The 18526-nt window shown below is 36.3% G+C and overlaps 2 protein-coding genes across 8 annotated transcripts in view; one reads left to right on the top strand and one right to left on the bottom strand.

The window, feature by feature from the left end:
- Positions 1-5734, top strand: part of LOC109095012 (sodium-dependent phosphate transporter 2-like) — a 34356-nt gene extending 28622 nt beyond the window's left edge. For all 5 annotated transcript variants that reach the window (XM_042762420.1, XM_042762419.1, XM_042762423.1 and 2 more), the window contains exon 11: positions 1601-5734. In XM_042762420.1, the coding sequence (XP_042618354.1) occupies positions 1601-1765 (165 nt within the window). In that variant the 3' untranslated portion in view covers positions 1766-5734. The remainder of the gene's footprint in view (positions 1-1600) is intronic.
- On the bottom strand, positions 4736-18109 carry LOC109095580 (mitogen-activated protein kinase 4-like). 3 transcript variants are annotated; one of them, XM_042762417.1, is made up of 8 exons: positions 17928-18108; positions 17696-17732; positions 15836-15885; positions 14804-15384; positions 9896-10040; positions 9368-9529; positions 9086-9287; positions 4736-7615 (listed from the first exon to the last, which is right to left on the bottom strand). In XM_042762417.1, the coding sequence occupies exons 4-8, from the start codon at positions 15344-15346 to the stop codon at positions 6646-6648; spliced, it is 2022 nt and encodes a 673-aa protein (XP_042618351.1). In that variant the 5' UTR covers positions 15347-15384; positions 15836-15885; positions 17696-17732; positions 17928-18108; the 3' UTR covers positions 4736-6645. The 3 variants fall into 3 exon arrangements, with proteins under 3 accessions (XP_042618351.1, XP_042618350.1, XP_042618349.1); XM_042762416.1 differs by having other exon boundaries at positions 17696-18109; XM_042762415.1 differs by lacking the exon at positions 17696-17732 and having other exon boundaries at positions 17928-18107.
- Positions 18110-18526: the final 417 nt, after the last annotated feature.

Below are 18526 nucleotides of genomic sequence, written 5' to 3'. Positions count from 1 at the left end.
CGCAGGATAATGGCTTGTTAAAAGCACTGGACACGAGGTCTTAATTGTAAATACCTTTACAGTCTGCAGACAGCGATGACCCAGATTTTATAAAGAAAAGAACGCTTGATCTCAAACCTTGCTGTACTTTGTGTTCTCTAACTAGCCCCTTCCCAGGAGTTTGCACAATTAAGCAAATCCCTGTATTTTGTTATTTCAGTAGAGATATTATGCTCATGACCCTATGATACCAAAATTTGTATCAACCCATGTCTGTTAGCTTTGAAGCCATGTAGATTTTAGTTGATTTAGCCCACGTTTTTGCTTAGCAAAATGCTTTCTATAATGAATAATTGGGTGATATATTAAATACGTTCAGTATATTCCCTAAATTGTTGTGGTGGTGATTTATAAAATTAAGCAACATGGTGAATGTTGCAATGATTTAAGCATTATTGGAGTAGTCCAGGGGTCTCCAACCTTTTTTACACCACCGACCGGTTATATTTTGAAAATATTCTTGTGGACCGGCTGGAGTGGGGTGGGGTTTATTTATTATATAATAAAATTTCAGTGGTTCAACGGATCATATTGTGGTTTTTGAGTCATGGATCAGATGATTTTTCAGATAAGCAAGAAAAAAATTATTTAAAGCACAGAGAATGAGAATGCCGAGAAGGTTTTTTTTTTGACAATTTTATGTGTATGCATCTCAAACGCAAAAAGACATGAAAGAGGAATCAACTCTGTATTCACACGCTTTCTGAAACTCGTCTCTGCACGTGTGCACGCTTCTGGTGTGTGAGGCTGCTGTCCACACTGAAAACAACGCGTGAGGAACGAATTGAGTTCTCTTTCACTTCTTCTTGTGGATTGAAATCGCTTGAACATGTAAATTGGCAAATTAATCTGCGAATCACATGTGTGCCGAACTGTGGGGCCTGTGGCATAAGTATCACAGATCAACTGTGATCCGTTGAACCCCTAATATATGACAGATCAGAACAATCATTCATTAACTAATTAAACATTAATTTACATGAAATAGTCTAATTGCTACTCCATAAAAATCGTGTACAACAAACGAAAATACAGAATAATTAGAACAATCATTAACACACAATAAATAACATACACGTCATACACATTTTTCCCAGAACGTTCTTGTGACCCGATAGCAACACATCCAAGATACTGGGTTGTGACCCGGTGGTTGGGGACCTCTGATTTATAGTAAATAACCAAATATTATTTAGGTATATTTCAGTCTGTTGACAACATTCAGTAATGAAGTTAATCTGTTTCATCCAGCGCTACTAGAAATATCATGTCAGTCCTACCCCCTACTAATATCAAATAGCCAGGTCTGTGCCTTCAACTAAAGGCAGTTGACCTTATTAAAAAAATGTGGCAATGTAACTTACTGTTTCAAGATTGAAGCAGGACAGAAACATATTCTTGTGATTTCATGGGATCTTTAAAAAGCCTTTATAGAAATAACAAAATACATTCCATAAAGATTGCATGACCTAGTTCCACGCTGAAAAATGAAATCCACATTTTACTGTTTTCATATTTTTGTAACGTGCTACTGCTGATTTTGCCTTTGCTGTGGGTGCAGGTGGGCTCAGTGGTGGCAGTGGGCTGGATCCGCTCCAAGAAGGCTGTGGACTGGCATCTCTTCCGGAACATCTTCCTGGCCTGGTTTGTGACCGTCCCTTTAGCAGGCCTCTTCAGCGCTGCTGTCATGGCCCTGTTTGTCTACGGCATACTGCCTTATGTTTGAGATGGAAAATGGGGAAGAGAGGGAGGTATAGGAAGGTAATGATGAAAAAATAAAACCGAGACACAGACAGAAAAAAATAGCAAGATATAAGGGGACAGCCAGAGGGTGGGGAGAGTCTTCAAATGCTGCCTGGAAAAGCATCCAGAATCCTTTGACTTAAATATCCTTGATCTTGTTAAGAGTATTTATTTGTTTTGTTGAAATGTTACCGTAAGATCTTTGACTTATGATTTCAAATGGTACATTTTAAATAACTCTCGTACATTTGTGGTCCTACATGTCCAAGGGAGTAAACAGATGGAGAACTGGACACATATGCACATACAAATACTCATGCAATTGCCAATATCGCAAAAAAAAAAAAATATCAGTACATGAAGAATGGGACTAGAAAATTGGTTTTATGGCACAATGTTATGGCTACTAACTTCTCTTGGGCCTTTAAATGTAATGTTTTTAGATGTATCATGCGTGGTGTGTTGTAATCGCACTTTTATTCCCATTCACTGAAACGTCAAACTTCTACGTAAATGACACTGAGATCAGCATCCTGCTGTTCAAAACCTACATTAGCTGCATTGCTAAAATCATACCTCAGTCAACACTCTATGCTACATAAAAATCAAGTGACAAAACTGTGCTATCTCATAATACATGAAATATTGAAATAAGTTGAATAATTTTTGTAGTGGTTAATGTGTATGAATTCCCTGTTCTTTTATTGCTGTATTTATTTTTAGACATGTTACCATTCATACCTTTTTAAAAACACAAGAGGTGTGAAGACAAAATCCTATTTTGAACTATGTATGCTACTATAATTTCTACTTTGTATATATTTAGGTATGGATTTTAGATTTTTAGTTATGTCTTATTTCGAAGTCTTATATTGTTACATTTAAGGAGACTTTAGATCAGGTTTGTAGTTGCATGAAACGTATGCTTTCCAAGCATATGAAAGATATAAAAATTAAAAAATTATTTTACTATGACAAGACACTACATCCATAATCATAAGTCATAAGTACATCAAAAATAATTGCAAAAAAAAAAAATCCACTTTTTCTCCCATTGCCTACCCTAACAGATCCTCATATCAGTGAAAAATAAATCATGCACCATCATTTAAAAATATATAAAATATGAGGAGCTGGTTAGGATCATAAAGAAGTCATATCTGAGGAGTTACATTTTAAGCTTTCTGTAATTCACTTTTTGTATACATACAATATCAATGATTTTTTTCTCTCTCTCTCTATTTTTGGAAGATTAATAGCCAAACATTGTGATGATCAAGTTTAATCGCCATATTATTTGACAGTGTTTGTGATTACAATCTAAACAATATTCAAACAACAGTAATCAGATGACTCTGTATTGTGGATACAGGATGCTAGTAGTTCAGTCTAGCAATAGTATATAATGTTCTTCGAGCCCAACGGATGATGCCAATATAAATACCTGTATGTGCCAGGACAGCCAAAATCACCATAAAACCAGCACAAACACAGATTTACCATCTTCACATTTATGATGTATTGAGTGGCAGTGTTAGACGCCGGGCCTTTCTGTTGGTCAGTGTCATATCAGCATTCAGATACTTGATTCAGCCTCACTGATAAAGCCTTCAGTACTGATATCACATTGAGGTTTATCAGGTCAGGATGTGATTTAGTGGCATGAATGAGTCATTTAAGGAAAGGTCAATATGTAATAACCTTTTTGTGGCCCTGACCCCACAAGAAACTAAAACGTCCTGTGATGTCAGTCCAAAAATGTCCATGTGATATCAGGTGAACTGGGCTTAGATGTTTGTCGTAATCTGCCTCGGGATAGTCACCAGATTTGGAAACTGTACAAATGCGTGGCTTTGAACCAATGCAAAAGTGTTGTTCTTTCTTTCTTTCTTTTTCTGTGTATTACTTTTGTTTTTATTTTTCATCAAGAACAAAGCTATGCTTCTATATATGTGCACTTTGGATGGGTTAAATGCAGAGCACGAATTCTGAGTATGGGTCACCATACTTGGCTGTGTGTCACGTCACTCACTTAAATCACTTAATACGGCCATTTGCCTTGTAATGTTGTGCTTTACTGTTTGTTGGATACAGTAACTTCAGTACTGTGGTGTTTACATTGTAATCATATTGTAGAATAACTCATTGCAGTTGCCTAAAAATGCCAATCAACTAACTATTAATCACAAATTAAATATGAAATAGCCAGGCATAGCGCAAAGGTTTTTCATGTCATTTTGTGTTTTAGCAGTGTGAATCATAATGATCCTGTGTTACATCACACTGCTATATGTAGTACACAACTTTACATGGTGGATATGATTAAAAAAAAATAATAATAAAAGAAATTAATAGATATAAATTTCATTAAACTATATTTTTCTACATATATAAGTTCTACCTGGGTGGTGACTTTACTCACATGGAGAGTAAACTGGGCTCCTGAGCAGCGATTATGTTGAAGTGCCAGTAACTATATTAAGAAAATTTAGTGCTGAATACCATTGAACAATTTCTTAAAGATGGCTATATCACAAAAGAGTCTAAAAAGTTCAGGCAGGTGATCGTAACGTGGATTGGTTCCATGTATCCATTGTTTTTTTCATGCCCAGGGACGACTCTCCCTTGTGTGAGAGTGAGTGTTTGTGAGTTGTTAAAATTTTAACAGTTTTTCATGATTAGTTTTTGAAAAGTAAGGCTGGGTAACTTTGTAATTTTGTTTCCCTGAAATGCAATATTGAGCTGCCAGAATGTGGTCAATCGGACCTCCACCAGCAGTGGCGACACACCGTTTAGAATTTAGGGGCACAGCAAGATCCAGTAAAACTTTTTCTAACCTGCATCTGATATTTTGCATCAACCTGGCGATATAATCTGCCTTTCTGCTATGACTTGGTTTGTTTTATAATGGCACGCCAGCTAAATCTTCCACATGCGCAGTAAAAAAAAATTAACAAAAATTAAAAATACATTCTTTACGTAAGTTTGCGAACGCAGCTGCTTGGCGCTGAACCAACGCGCATACGCTCTTGTAAATTTGATCTCACGCTAACAAACCTCAGTACTCAGAGTGATTGAATTGAATCTTTAAATGTATCTGACATTAAACTTAAAGGGATAGTTCACCTTCAGTTGAAGGTCCCCATTGACTTCCATAGTATGGAGAAAGAAAAAAAAAAACACAATGCAAGTCAACTGGGACCAGAAACTGAAGGTGAGCTATCCCTTTAATGTGTTAATATTCAGGCAAGTTGCTATAACATTAGATTGTTGCGGAGTCATCATGACAGTAGTTGATCCATAAGAAATTAACACTATTTTGCCGCTGTAGCTGAGAGTCGTGTTGAATTTTGGAATCGCATCTGCGTTCAGGTATTTGCGTAACTGAACATGAGGTTGCAGTTTGGCCACAGAGTTAGTCCTGAGTTACATATTCAAAGAATGGCATGTTAACCACTGTTACGCTAAATAAATGTAAAAAAAAAAAAATCAAAGCCATTCTGTGTTTTTAGATGGACATGTTATGATTGGACAAATCCAAACAGATCACTATGTAAGACTTACCGAAACAAAATCATTCAGATCCACAACCCGTGTGATGATAAAAGGTTTCGTAACTGTTCTTGGCAGCCTAGCGACATTCTCCCGTAGGGTACTAATATCATTTATTAAGTTTCCATGTTCTTATCTGCACTTGAAAATAGAATGTAGCCCAATCCTCTGCTGGCCTGCTGATTGCCTGCTGTGTCGTCTCTATTGCCATGATGTGAATGTTATGCTGTTAACTGTCTGGCACCATCTTAAGACAGGGCTTGAATTTTAACAAAATCCCCCTTATCTGCAAATGTACTGTATTGCTGTTCTCTTTCTTTTTGGAACCTTTTTTTTGTGAAAGTTGTCTGCATTTTAACTAATTAAATTATGGGAATTAAAATTACAAAGAGTAACAATCTGCCAATCTCCTGTTTTAATTTGGTGATTGATGTTTTAATGTTGAAGATGTGGGTTTTTCTTTGGAATGTCTTTATATTACTGTTTCTACAACACAGCAACCAATGGTGTGAGTTTGCGGTGGGACTGTTTGGCCATCCACTGGAAGATGTGAAAAAGTGGAAAATCTATTTGAAAAAAAAAAAACTAGAAATACCCAATGCACAGATATATTTGACAGGCATTAATCATTTTTCAGCTAAAAGTGTAAAATTTGTTTAGACAACATGGAAAAAATTACTTCCATTACACACTTTTAATTATTTAACAAAGTACTGACAATAAACTAAAGATCTGTTCCAGACTAAAGTTATTAAACGACAATTAAAAGACAAAGACAACAACTGAAAGACAGCCTCTCTCTTGCTCAATGCCTTGAGTAACATTAAATAAAACATTTGTTTCATATTTACAGATCGCCTGCAGAGATAGTTATGGGAAAAATTAGTTGGGAGGGGAAAAAAAATACTTGCACATTTTTATAAGAAACTTGCACAATTTCAAAATTAAATTTAAAATTTTACTTTAAATGTATTCGCCAAAAAGATTTAATATGGAATAGTAAACAGAAATGCAGGAAATCAAATATGAGAGCACACAGAAATTATTATTATTTTTTTTTTTTGAAAACGAGAACAGAGGGAAGAAAAAAGATTTCCCATCACCAAGTGCCCTCAAGGCTCCAATCAAATCCTATCTTGAGATCTCAGATGTTTTTTCTGCCAAGTAATCCGCATTCTAGAGGTAAATACTTTAGATTTCTGGAATCATAGCTTCAGGTAATAAAACAACATTCTCAATAAGTCCCCAGTATTCACATTCATTCATGCCAAACATCTTCAAAATCATTAAATAAAAAGTCAAAGATATCCTCTACCAGTGCTCTTTATTGCATCCATGAGCCTTGACCATCTCAGGCGTAAGAGTTTGTGTTCTGGAGGGTCTGTGATCTGTGACGTTACGAACATGACTAATGCTGCCCGATTCGGGAGCGTCCGAGTTCTCCACCAGTACCTCGCTCTGACCACAGAGCCTCAGAGCCTGAGAGATAAACACATCCAGGTCAAAATGTTCTTCTCCGGAAGGATCCATCTGCGATGGCTCTTCATCGTTTTCACAATGAATGGAGAAAGACAGGTAATCGGATGAACTGTGATGAGGAGAGGAAGGTGAAGTGGGCAGCAGAGGAGGAGGAGCGGAGAAGAAGGGGTTAGGACTCCTCCTGTTGTCCTGAGGGCTGGTCAGTTGCAAAGCCCCTGGAATTTGCATCTGAGAATGAGGCAACATTGTAGGAGATAGAGGTTGAGGAGGGGAACACGGGGAAGTGAGTGGTTTTTGAGGAGAACCAGGCGAGTGGAGACCAGACTGTGTGCTCTCCACCCAGCGTGAGATCTCCTGGAACAGATCTCCAGGCTCAGCGAGAGGCTTTTCCACGCTGCCCCCTCTTGGAGCAGACATGGTGTTATGCCTCCAGTGAGACAGGTCCAGTATTAGCTTGGGTTCAGAGTAGTGCTGCGGCTTCCCTTCCCGCCACGCAATCTTATCCAGGTAGGACGGAGAGCCCACTTTGTAATCGCAGGAGCGACCGCAGTCCAGCTCCGTGACCTGGCCGCAGATGCGCTCCAGAGACGAGTGGGACTGCTCCAGGAAGCGCTCTGCGGAGCTGCTGTGGGAGTATTTGCGAGGGTCTACCTGAACCTCCTCGATGTGGGCTGTTGAACTCGCTCGTGGATCTCTTTGAACTTCTTCGTCTTCCGCCTCTCCCAGTTCAGAGACGCTCTGCATGCAGCCACACTGCTCCTGCTGCGACCAATAAACGTCTGACGACAGACTCCCATCATACCTGAAAGAGAAACATGTATATGCAGTTTTAGCATACATTTGTTTGGCATACAAAATATAAAGTGATGCATATTAGCAGGTTTTAGGTTAAAAGTTTTTTTTTTTTTTTTTTTTAATTACATTAACTTTTAAGTCAAGGTAAAACATTGTGACACCAGCATAAACAATTAAACAAAATTAAATAATGCACACTGTTGTATTAGTTTGTCATTTTATATTAAAGCAAGCATTATTAAATAAGATTTGTAAACAGTTCAAAAGTTTATGGTCACTAAGAATAAAATGAATACTTTTATACAGCAAGGACACGTTTCATTAGGGGTGGGTGATATGGCAAAAATATATCACAATTTATTTATTTTTTATTTTTCAGGAAAATCACAATTCTTTGTCATGATGGTTTTACTATTTTGCAACTTGTATGAACAGTACAGCCCAACTAATTTCAATATTTTAAAAATAAAACCTTTCAAGGTAACAAAATATCAAATAAGAATGTCAGATTATTATTAAAAAATAAGAACAAAGATACACATTACAAACACACATAATATACAAATAAAACAGTGTTTATTTGTCAGGTAGAGAAGGTGTATTAAACAGTAACATTCAAGACATTTAATGAACAAATATAAAAATAAAACACAAGACACTTCACTGTATAAACTGACTCTTATTAAAGCAACTGTATTAAAGATCTTCAGTCAAGAGCAGTGAGTGATTTTTCTCAGTTTTTATGTTTTATTAACATTAAAGCAAAAATTCATCCAAAAATGAAAATTCTGATATTTACTCGCTCTCAAATTCTTTTAAACCTGAATGAGTTTCTTTCTTCTGTTGAACAAAAGTTATAATGAAGAATGTGGGTGACCAAACAGTTGCTGGTCCCCAGTGTCTTGCATAGTATTTTTTTCCCTACAATCAAAGTCAATGGGTACCAGCAACTGTTGGTTACCAACATTCTTCAAAATATCTTCTTTTGTGTTCAGCACAAGAAAGAAATTAATACAAGTTTGGGACAACATGAGAGTGAGTAAATAATGACAGAATTTTTATTTTTGGCTGAACTATCCCTTTAACGACTGCATGTTTAGTTCTATTAGTCTGCTTTCACTTTAAGACCTGCACGCATCTGTTTTTCTCTCAACTGTTTTCTTAGTCTGTGCTATCAAATATTTCATAATACGTGCAATAGAGGGTTAAGTAAAGATCATTAAAGATGGTAGGTATGTGGATTGTACTATTTGAAAATGTATTAAGAAGACATTAAATACATTTACTTTATGAACTAAACTAAGTTTTCTTTTCTCTTATAAAAGAATGTATATAGACTGAATTCTTTATAAAAGAGCAAGAGTGTTTTTTTTAATACTGTCATAGATCTGTAACAAATGACATCATCTGGAAAGAAAAGCTTGAACTCTTGGTGTTGGTAAGTCAGAGTGCCTGGTGTGACATGCGAGCACTGTACCTGTCCCAGTGGGAGCTGAGCGCATGACCGTGCTCGGTGACCAGACTGTCCTCTAGCTCATCCTCTATGCGAAAAGGCTGCAGGGAGACAGGCTCGTCCTGAGGACACGAGTATCTCTGCAGGTGTGGGTGAGACAAAGCCTCTTCTGCTGTCAGCCGGTCCATGGGATTAAAGGTGAGGATACACTCCAGAAAATCAATGGCTGAAATGTGGAGACGGTGAATAAAGCTGTTGATGAATCACAGTATCACATGTTAAAAAAAAAAAAAATGCTCAGCTTACCTTTGTCCTCCACCTCTGGCAACAGTTTTCTGAGTGACTTCTTGACCTTCCACCCTTGACCTACAAAAGAAGGCATGACCTTCAGCAGTTCCTGTCTGTCCTCCTCTCTAATAACAGGAACAGTGTCCAAAATCAGCTGCATCTGCTCCAGTTCATGAGCACCTAGAGAAGAGAATCAGCGTCGTAACTGTCTGGATCTAGACTGTGACAAATCAAGGATCTTACAAGTTTATAATGTAGAAAGGCAAGAAAAACGGCTAAACTATTTTAAAAATGATTAAGTTTAAAAAATGAAAAGTTAGGATTTAAAACTTTTAAATGCTAAACTCGACTGATATGTCTGGCCTAGAGATCTATTTTTACTTTACCACCAATAGCCACTAGAGGACGCTCTAAAACTAAGCCTGCATAATGAAGATCGACGTTCTTGTTTCTCAAGTGAACCGCGAGATCTATACAAAACCAATAGAGCAACAGAAACACTAATGACGAGCCTTTGCTCATTACTGAGCTCTGTTCTAGTCCTACCTGCAAACAGCATGCGGCCTGTGAGCATCTCAGCCAGAATGCAGCCTGCGGCCCACATATCAATTGCTTTAGTGTAGTTATTTGGAGACAGCAGCAGTCTCGGTGAACGGTACCATTTAGTGACCATTCCCTCTGACAGATATCCCTGCAGAGAAATCAGAACATGTCATTCATATACAACATACACAACTATTAAATGCTGTACTTAACATGATAATAGCCATTTTTATTGTCGTTTTTGGATGTTGACAGCCTGAAAAAAATACAATTATATATATATATATATATTGATTATATAGAGAGAGAGAGAGTAATACAGACAGACAGAGATAAATTAAATCAATAAATATAATATAAACTTAATATAGTTTATATAATAATATAAATATATATTATTCTGTTTTACTGTATTTACAAATGAATGCAGCCATATTATTTCAACTTTTAGTTATTCTGATTTGATGCTCAAGAAACGGTATTTCTTTTGTTATGATCAGTTTTGACAACAGTTGTGTGCTTAATATTTTTTGTGAAACCATGATGATTTTTTTCAGGATTCTTTGATGAATAAAAGGTTCAAAAGAACAGCATCTATTTGAAAATGAAATCTTTTGCAACATTATAAATGTTTTTATTGTCACTTTTGATCAGTTCAATTTTGTAAATGTAAATGTGTTGTATGATATAAATATAAAAAGTAGGGTGTAAAAAAAGCCATGTGACTTAGCATCAGTGTAAAGTCTGATGATGAGAAGCAGCTGATGTACAGTAACCCTATGACTCCCAATACCCCCCTCCTACAATCTCCTTCAGCTCATCCTTCATCCTTTCCTCTTCTTTCTCACCTCCCACTCTCCCCCTGGGCCCAGGTGATGAATTATTTGTGAGATTTTAGCAAGCAGCCTCAGTAGGTAGGGTGGATCTGAAGGGTGATGGTGACACAAACGAGAATGATATTTACCTTTTCGGCTTACAAAGAGAGCCTTTGTCTTCTCACTGAAGCTGATTCACTAAGACCTTTGAAACTGTTCACACACCAGGTGAACAAAGACTGAAAATGAGCAATAATAAGAAAAAAAATAATGGCAAAAATCAGGCATCTTGAACACCAAGGGTCTGTGCCGCTGGTTTCGTGCTGTCAAGAACTGTCAGTGCAGCTTACACACTGAGAAGGATGTGAAAATGAGGATTTTCTGCTGCTAACATCTCATATTTCACTGGCCAAAAATCCACAAATACAATTCATGTATATTTTTTAGAAAGTGTAACTAATATTTTATATTAATAAAGTTATTTACATTAGATTATATTTATACAAATATATTTGTATTATATATTCACAAAAATCCTGTAATATACAGTCAAAATTTACCAATAATACTTTATAATAACTGAGCACCAAATCAGCATATTTGAAAGGATCATGTGACACTGCAGGTATATTATACCATATTTAAAACATATACAAAATATGTAAAAATAAATTTAAAAATTATATTTTTTAATCAACTAAATGTAGCCTTGGTGAACTTAAGAGATGTATTTGTAATTAAAAAAATATTATTATGAATTTTAATTATTCCAAACTTTTAACGGTAGTGTAATATCTGAAAATGTGCATGAATAAGTTTTTAAATTTTCCAAAACAATCTGTTACAAAGACAATCATAAGTCCTTAAGAAATATGATTAAGCAATATAATAAAGCTTACAGCACGTTTATCTCTTATAATCTATGAAATACCTATTTAAAATGGCTTAGTACACTGGTCAAGCCATCATAAATGAGCTACTGAACAGGACAATGAGCCAACTGGTGGCTTATTTAAATTATACATGACATTCAGAGTCCACATCATCTTTATTCTCCATGTAGTATTGAAGGAGTGTAATCATCTGTGGCTCTCTCAGTCCCCTTCCTGCACTGCAAGCATGTGGATCCAGATGCTTCTATGAATCCATGGTCCACTTATCTGTGATCCTCTAGATTTGGGAACTGAATGTTCCCTCCATGCTGAGAGGGGAACAGACGCTTTCAGTACTGAGCAGCAGAGTTGCAAGAACTCGTTCAGTGAATGGGTGAAAGGAACTACTGCCCCTAATTCATTGAAGCTCACTGCATACTCAGAGGTGCAATGACATAGTAATGATTCTTAAGACTAATACAACCAGGAGTATCGTGCACCTATATTCTAAAAGGGGCACAGGTGGCAGTCCAGGCTTACTTGGTATCCTTGGTAAATAAGACCAAAAAATAAGGCTATTTTAGTGTATTTACTGTATATAGGGAATGGGATAGACAAAAGTTAAACCACACTGAAAATGTATGAATTTCATTGCATTACATTAAAAAAATATACCAATCCAAGTGGTATCTGGGGAGAAAATGGTACAGCAAATATACAAAAAATTAAGTGACAATTGTTTTTCAACATGGAGAGTTTTTTGAGCACCAAATCAGCACATTAGAATGATTTCTGAAGGATCATGTGATACTAAAGACTGGAGTAATGGCTGAATTTTAATGTTATTAAAAACTAAAAAAAAAATGTATTACATTTATTATAATATATTTCAATAGAACATTTTGAATTGTAATAATATTGAACAATATTCTTTTGTAATTGGCTATTTTTGTAGCAAGATCTGGCAACACACAGGTATCCTATCAGCACATATCCCGCTAATTGTTCCTAATCAGAAAATATCTGCTGAATACATCTTAATCATTTTGCACAATACGTCTATTGTTTTCTAGTTAAACAAACCAAAAAAAACTTTGTTGCCTAAAATTTCTTGCCCAAATGTTTTTGCAATAAGTGTGGTCACTGCAGAAAGAGCAGCTTTGACATTTTGATAATATATGCATATTTTGAGTGACATGAGAGCACAGGGATGCTGCTCTCATTGAGTCTGCAATCTCAGCTATCTTACTATCAGTGCATAGCATTTTAAACTGGGCTCCCAAAAGAGTTGTCCTGCTATAATTTCCTGGGCTGTTTTTATCCTAGCAGTTCCTTCCATCCCAAACTGTGACTATCCCCCTTCCCTGATCATTCACCCCACCTTGTCCTGTCTCACACAAAGCTCTCCATTCATGTTGTCCTCCCAGACTGCTAGTGTTACACAGTGAGCTCTGCTAAATAATACAGAAGCACAATGAGACAGTAAAGTGCCACATTAATCTTTCAGCTCCCATAACATCAAGATAACTGTTCATAATTATTGTGTAACGGAATAGTGTAATGTTTGAAAACATATGTGCAATCCAGTATGAAGTAACTATAGATTGTAGTTGTTATTATATTCATGTAAGGTCACCAGGATGTCTCCAAAGAATCATTCTCAATCAACAGGTTGAAGTGTATTATTTGATGTACAAAACAGTTGAATTGTAAGCATTTTTCACAGAGGAAAGAAATCAGTCATAAAGCTTTGGAGTGAATATTTTAGAGCTGCCTAGACTTATGACAATGGGATCCACCAAAAAGACTGATTGAAAGCAGATAATATAAAGTACTTCTGTTCCTAAGGAGGTCATGTTGAAGATGAGGCTGTAAATGGATTAATATGTCATTATCTTAGCCAGCAGCTCATGATAATTGATAGCAAATGTGATTCTGCTAATCAAGGCCAGACTGGAACTGCAGGGTGAACCACAGTGAAAGCTCGTAAGGCAGTACATACTATAAGACAGTACTATATACTAACAACTAAAAGATCCCTAAAATGAACTAAAATAAGCAGTTCTTCATGGTATTATTCAGTGTGAACTACACTCTTACAGAAAGTAGTGGTGGTGCCTTTACACTATGGTCGTATCAGACTGTAATACCCTTGTACTTTCATATATACTTGGTAACCTAATGATTATCCTGACATTTACAATGTACTTCAAAGAATACCCTGGTACATGTCCAGAAATATGGTATTGCCATGGCACATATACTAAAAAAAAAACATTCAACCAAAACTATATAGTTTAATTCAAAACTACAGAGTAAATAATAACCATCTCGATAAATAATAATAATAATAATAAACATCTCGATCACTTTGATAGGATCAATACTGACTTTTTTGACCAACGCCAATACAAATTATTTTTATGTTTAAGTGACCAATAACCAATGCAGAACTGATTTGTAATAATTGTTACATGCCTAATTTTTTATAAAATAATTTACAACTCAATTATCTTCAAACCACAACATTAAAAACATAGTATTTTGTGTTTTCTTTTTTACAATTTTTTTGCAAAGTTGCTGTCTAGCTGCCAAACTCTTTTTGGCAATGTCTAATTGTTCAGGTAATCATCATGTGATTATTGTTAAAATAATGTAATAATAATGATAATTAACCCTCAAAAATAAAACAATATTTATTGTTACTATTATTATTATTTTATATATTTTCTTGCAAAGTTGCTATTTTATAATAGCAAATTTATATTAGTTTTGGGGAAATGTATAATAGCTAATTATTATTTGATAATTGTTATAAATAATATTTTATATAATATAATAAAGTATATAGATAATTTACAACTGAATGAGCATTAATATACAATAAAATATATACTGTTTAATATATATATATATATATAATATATATATATATATATATATATATATATATATATATATATATATATATATATATATATATTCTAATTTTTTTTTTTTGGGGGGGGGGGAGTGGGCATTTACCATTTATCCATTTATCAGTAGACATGTTACTACAGCACTAATAACCAATTAAGCTGGAATATTGATAACAAATATCAGTTATATACCTACATTAGGAAGCACTGTACCATTTCTGTGCCTATATAGATGTTCGTAATTCTTTCTAGTGAGTGAAGCAGTACGTGCCTCAGTAACACCTGCCCTGCTGCTGTGACTCTTACCTTGTGTGAGTAATGTGGGTCCACAATGCGAGCCAGGCCGAAGTCTCCGATCTTCAGCAGCATTTGCTCTGTGTTGATAAAGATGTTCGCTGGCTTGAGGTCACGGTGCAGTACGTTTGCCGAGTGGATGAACTTGAGCCCACGAAGCAGCTGATAAAAGAGCAGGGTGGCGTGTTCTGCTGGCAACGGCCCCTGCTCCAGTAATCGTGCCAGGTCAGTTTCCATACACTCTTGCACAATGTATATTGCTGACACATGGGACAGGTCACGTGGTAAAGGGTGACCGGACGGCCCCATAACGTCATACACCCGGACGATGTTCTCATGCTGCAGGTGGCGGGTGATCTTCACCTCTCTCAGAGCGTGTTTTACACTGACGGCATCTCGCATGACCAGCTTCTTAACCGCCACACACAGGCCGCTGCGCCGGTCCACCGCAGACAGGACGAGGCCGGACGCTCCCGTGCCAAGAGGACGCAGATCCTGGTAATGTCCCCCCAGGTCAAAGCCATAACGTAATGGGGATGTATTCTGCCAGGCCATGGCTTAGAGAGGAGCAATTGTGCATTGCCTGTGAGAGGCTGCAGAGAGTGAGGAGAATGATAAATGACCAAACAATGCAATATTCTATTACAAAGCCATAAAAAACACCAGATTATTATTTTTTTTATTACAATCTACTACAAACTACAGCTGCATGAAGCAAAAATGAACCCTTCTTCTTGAAGAGAGAGATCTTAAATCACATTTGCACACTGTCAAAGGAATGGGGGCACGGTGCTGGGTGGAATACAACTCAACACCCTAGTACAGGGCAAGTGTTTCCATAGCAACATCCCACAGTCAGCCAGTGCCTGCTGCACACAGCAAACACTCTGAAACGCAGTCTCCCAGGATTCTCTACCCTAAAAACACTCCATGATATATTCAAACTCAATTACACTGCTGCACTGGAGTCGGAGGTTCTCTGATGTCTGACTTTAACGTTAGCAGCAGGTGAGTTTCATTTATAATCTAAGAGCTTTCACTTGCCATCTCCAGCTTCAGGCTGTCCTGTACCCTCCATGCTCCTCACGCATTCCCTTCAGTGGAGAAAAAGAAAGAGAGAGACAGAAATCAGATATACAGTTAGATACTGATTACAATAAAAGCATGAATAGTTTAGAAATACCACCAAATGCACATTTTTACAGTTCATAGTTTTTCAAATGTTTCAGCTTGGTGATTTTCTACATTATTAAATAAATATGCATCTAGTGCTATTCCACTAGACTTAATTGTCTCATATCACTTAAAAAGTATTTCTTGTTTTCCAACTCAGTTCTTTAAGATGAACTCCTTTGCCTTTAATTGGCTCTTAGAGCGCAACAGTGCCCACACACTTTTTCAGTGGCCCTTGAGCTGGAAGTTTTCTCCCATTCATTTTTCCCATAGAGATTTTAAAAAGTCTTTGTTAAGGCATTATAATTGAAGCAAAAAATAAAAATAAAAAAACATCTGAAAATTTGAACACAAAAACATACAAGACAGGAAAGAACTACAATCCCATAAAGCATTGCAAATGACAATCAAATTAAAAAGATGGAGAAATATAAAATATAAAAATATTTCTTTAAAGATGTTGATTGCATATATATAAAAACATATTTTGTTATATATACTCTTGATCTCTCTCTCTATATATGCATATATAAACAAATATTAGGGTATTTTAAGAGCATAGGAAGACTGACTTGATTCTGTCATTCGCAGTGCCTCATGGGAGTGGGTGGACACTATAGAGTTATTTTGACACAACTTGCTTGTATCAGTTTCTGACTGGTGGAGTTTACTTTGCAGAATCATGGGTAATATATTTTTTTCATTCTGCTGCTGAACACCATTATTTAAGAAAATAAGTTAAATAAAATCGGCAAAATAAATTGGTCGTATGGCTTCAACAAAAGCACATAGTTGTCTTTAAACAAAAGGACTGTGTAAAGTTTAATAAGTTACCATTCAAATCAATTCCACTATGGAGAAAATGAAAGGAATTTTTACTTCCGGAACTGACTGTTGCACAGCTTCTCCACGACCAAGCTGTTTGTGTGGGTATATATATAGGCTATAGCTTTTTTTCTCACTCTACACACCTCCATTGTAAAGAATTTGTAAAGAATTAAAAATGTTATATAAAGTTAACATTATTAGTATTAGTATTATAACTTAGGCTGCAGTAACTCATCATTTTGCATATCACAACAGGTCATGTGATGTCACATGGCAGCACCCATGAGGAGATGGACCCGTTTCTGTGTAAAATAATAATAATAATAATAATAATAATAATAATAATAATAAAAGAGTACCTATTTCATATGACAATTTTATTGATTTAAAAAAAAAAAAATGAGTGTACGTTAAAATCTAGCAGAAACTAGTGGACCAGACTGGGTGAGCCAAACTTTATAAATAATGCATATGACTATGACGCTGACGTGCAAGCAGATGCGATTTATCGTTGAACGTTAGAACAAAATGTATACATTTATTACGCTGAATGACTTTATTGTTCATATTTATGCACAGCATTTGGTAAGGAAAAATAAAAACGGAGAACTTGTTAAGCCTGTGAATGAAGGCAAGAAATCACAAATGAAGCCGTGAGTCCAGCTGAACACACAATAGGCAGCGCTGCATTCATTCGCCTTTGTGTGACAATAGTAACGCCTGTATATGGTTCTGAAATTGAACGGATACACACAGTTTCACTAGCAAGTCTATTCAGAAGTGACAAAAGCGCCTATACACGTATGAAAGATAGTATAAAATCAGATTTTGACAACACTATCTTCTTATCTTCCGGCCCATCCGCGGAGAAAACTACAAAGGCAGCGATGCGGGATCTCTTACCGTCGCCTGCTTTTGTCAGCTGCTCCACGGGTTTGCTCTATTTGTGTCGGAAAAAAGAAAAACAAACACAGTTTTCCATGGGGAAAGTGATGTTTTCGTAGTTCGGAGTTTGTTATTGAATCTTGGCTCTGGTGCAGTCCGGTAGATGGAGGTTTTAGTCTGTCAGTTTGCTGCTGCTGCTGCCGTGAGCAATTTTCCGTGTGTGTTATCAAAGAATAACATTAGATCTTACCCGCGATAGCGTCACCGGGAGAAACCGCCGAGAGAGCGTGGATTTGAGACACACAGCAGTTGTTCGTTTCCCAGTGTCCCTCTTCCACTGTGGATCTACAAGCTTTTCTTTGGCAAAACTCGTTGGTGCCCCCTTGATGACGTCACTCCCTCCCCGTCCTTCAGACGGTGATCCTGACACCTGCGCGCTCGTGCACACGTCCAGAGGTCAGATGATGGACCGTGGCATCTGGTCTGCAGGTGGTCTCGACTGTTTGACATGTAAAGTGCTTCACTGACTCTATTTTTCAATGTTAATTTTTATTGACAAAAATAGGTACTATCAGGTGCGGACACTAAATGCGGACAAGTCCTTTTGTAGTAGTATGTCTATGTATAGGCTACTGGAAAACATTTATTTATATATATATATATATATCTGAAGGCTTTTTCATATGAAAGTGTGTAAACTAAAACAATAATAAAATACAGTAAAACAAACTTTATTACATTATTATGGTGACAAGATAGTACATGCAATTTCACTGTTAAAAATATTTATAATCATTTGTATAATCAACAAAATAATTTGATGTGTGTGTGTGTGTGTGTATATATATA

This window comes from Cyprinus carpio, chromosome A8, assembly GCF_018340385.1.
Source record: "Cyprinus carpio isolate SPL01 chromosome A8, ASM1834038v1, whole genome shotgun sequence".
Taxonomy (NCBI): Eukaryota; Metazoa; Chordata; class Actinopteri; order Cypriniformes; family Cyprinidae; genus Cyprinus; species Cyprinus carpio.
The sequence above is the reverse complement of the archived record's forward strand: the minus strand, read 5'-3'. Positions and strand labels throughout refer to the sequence as shown.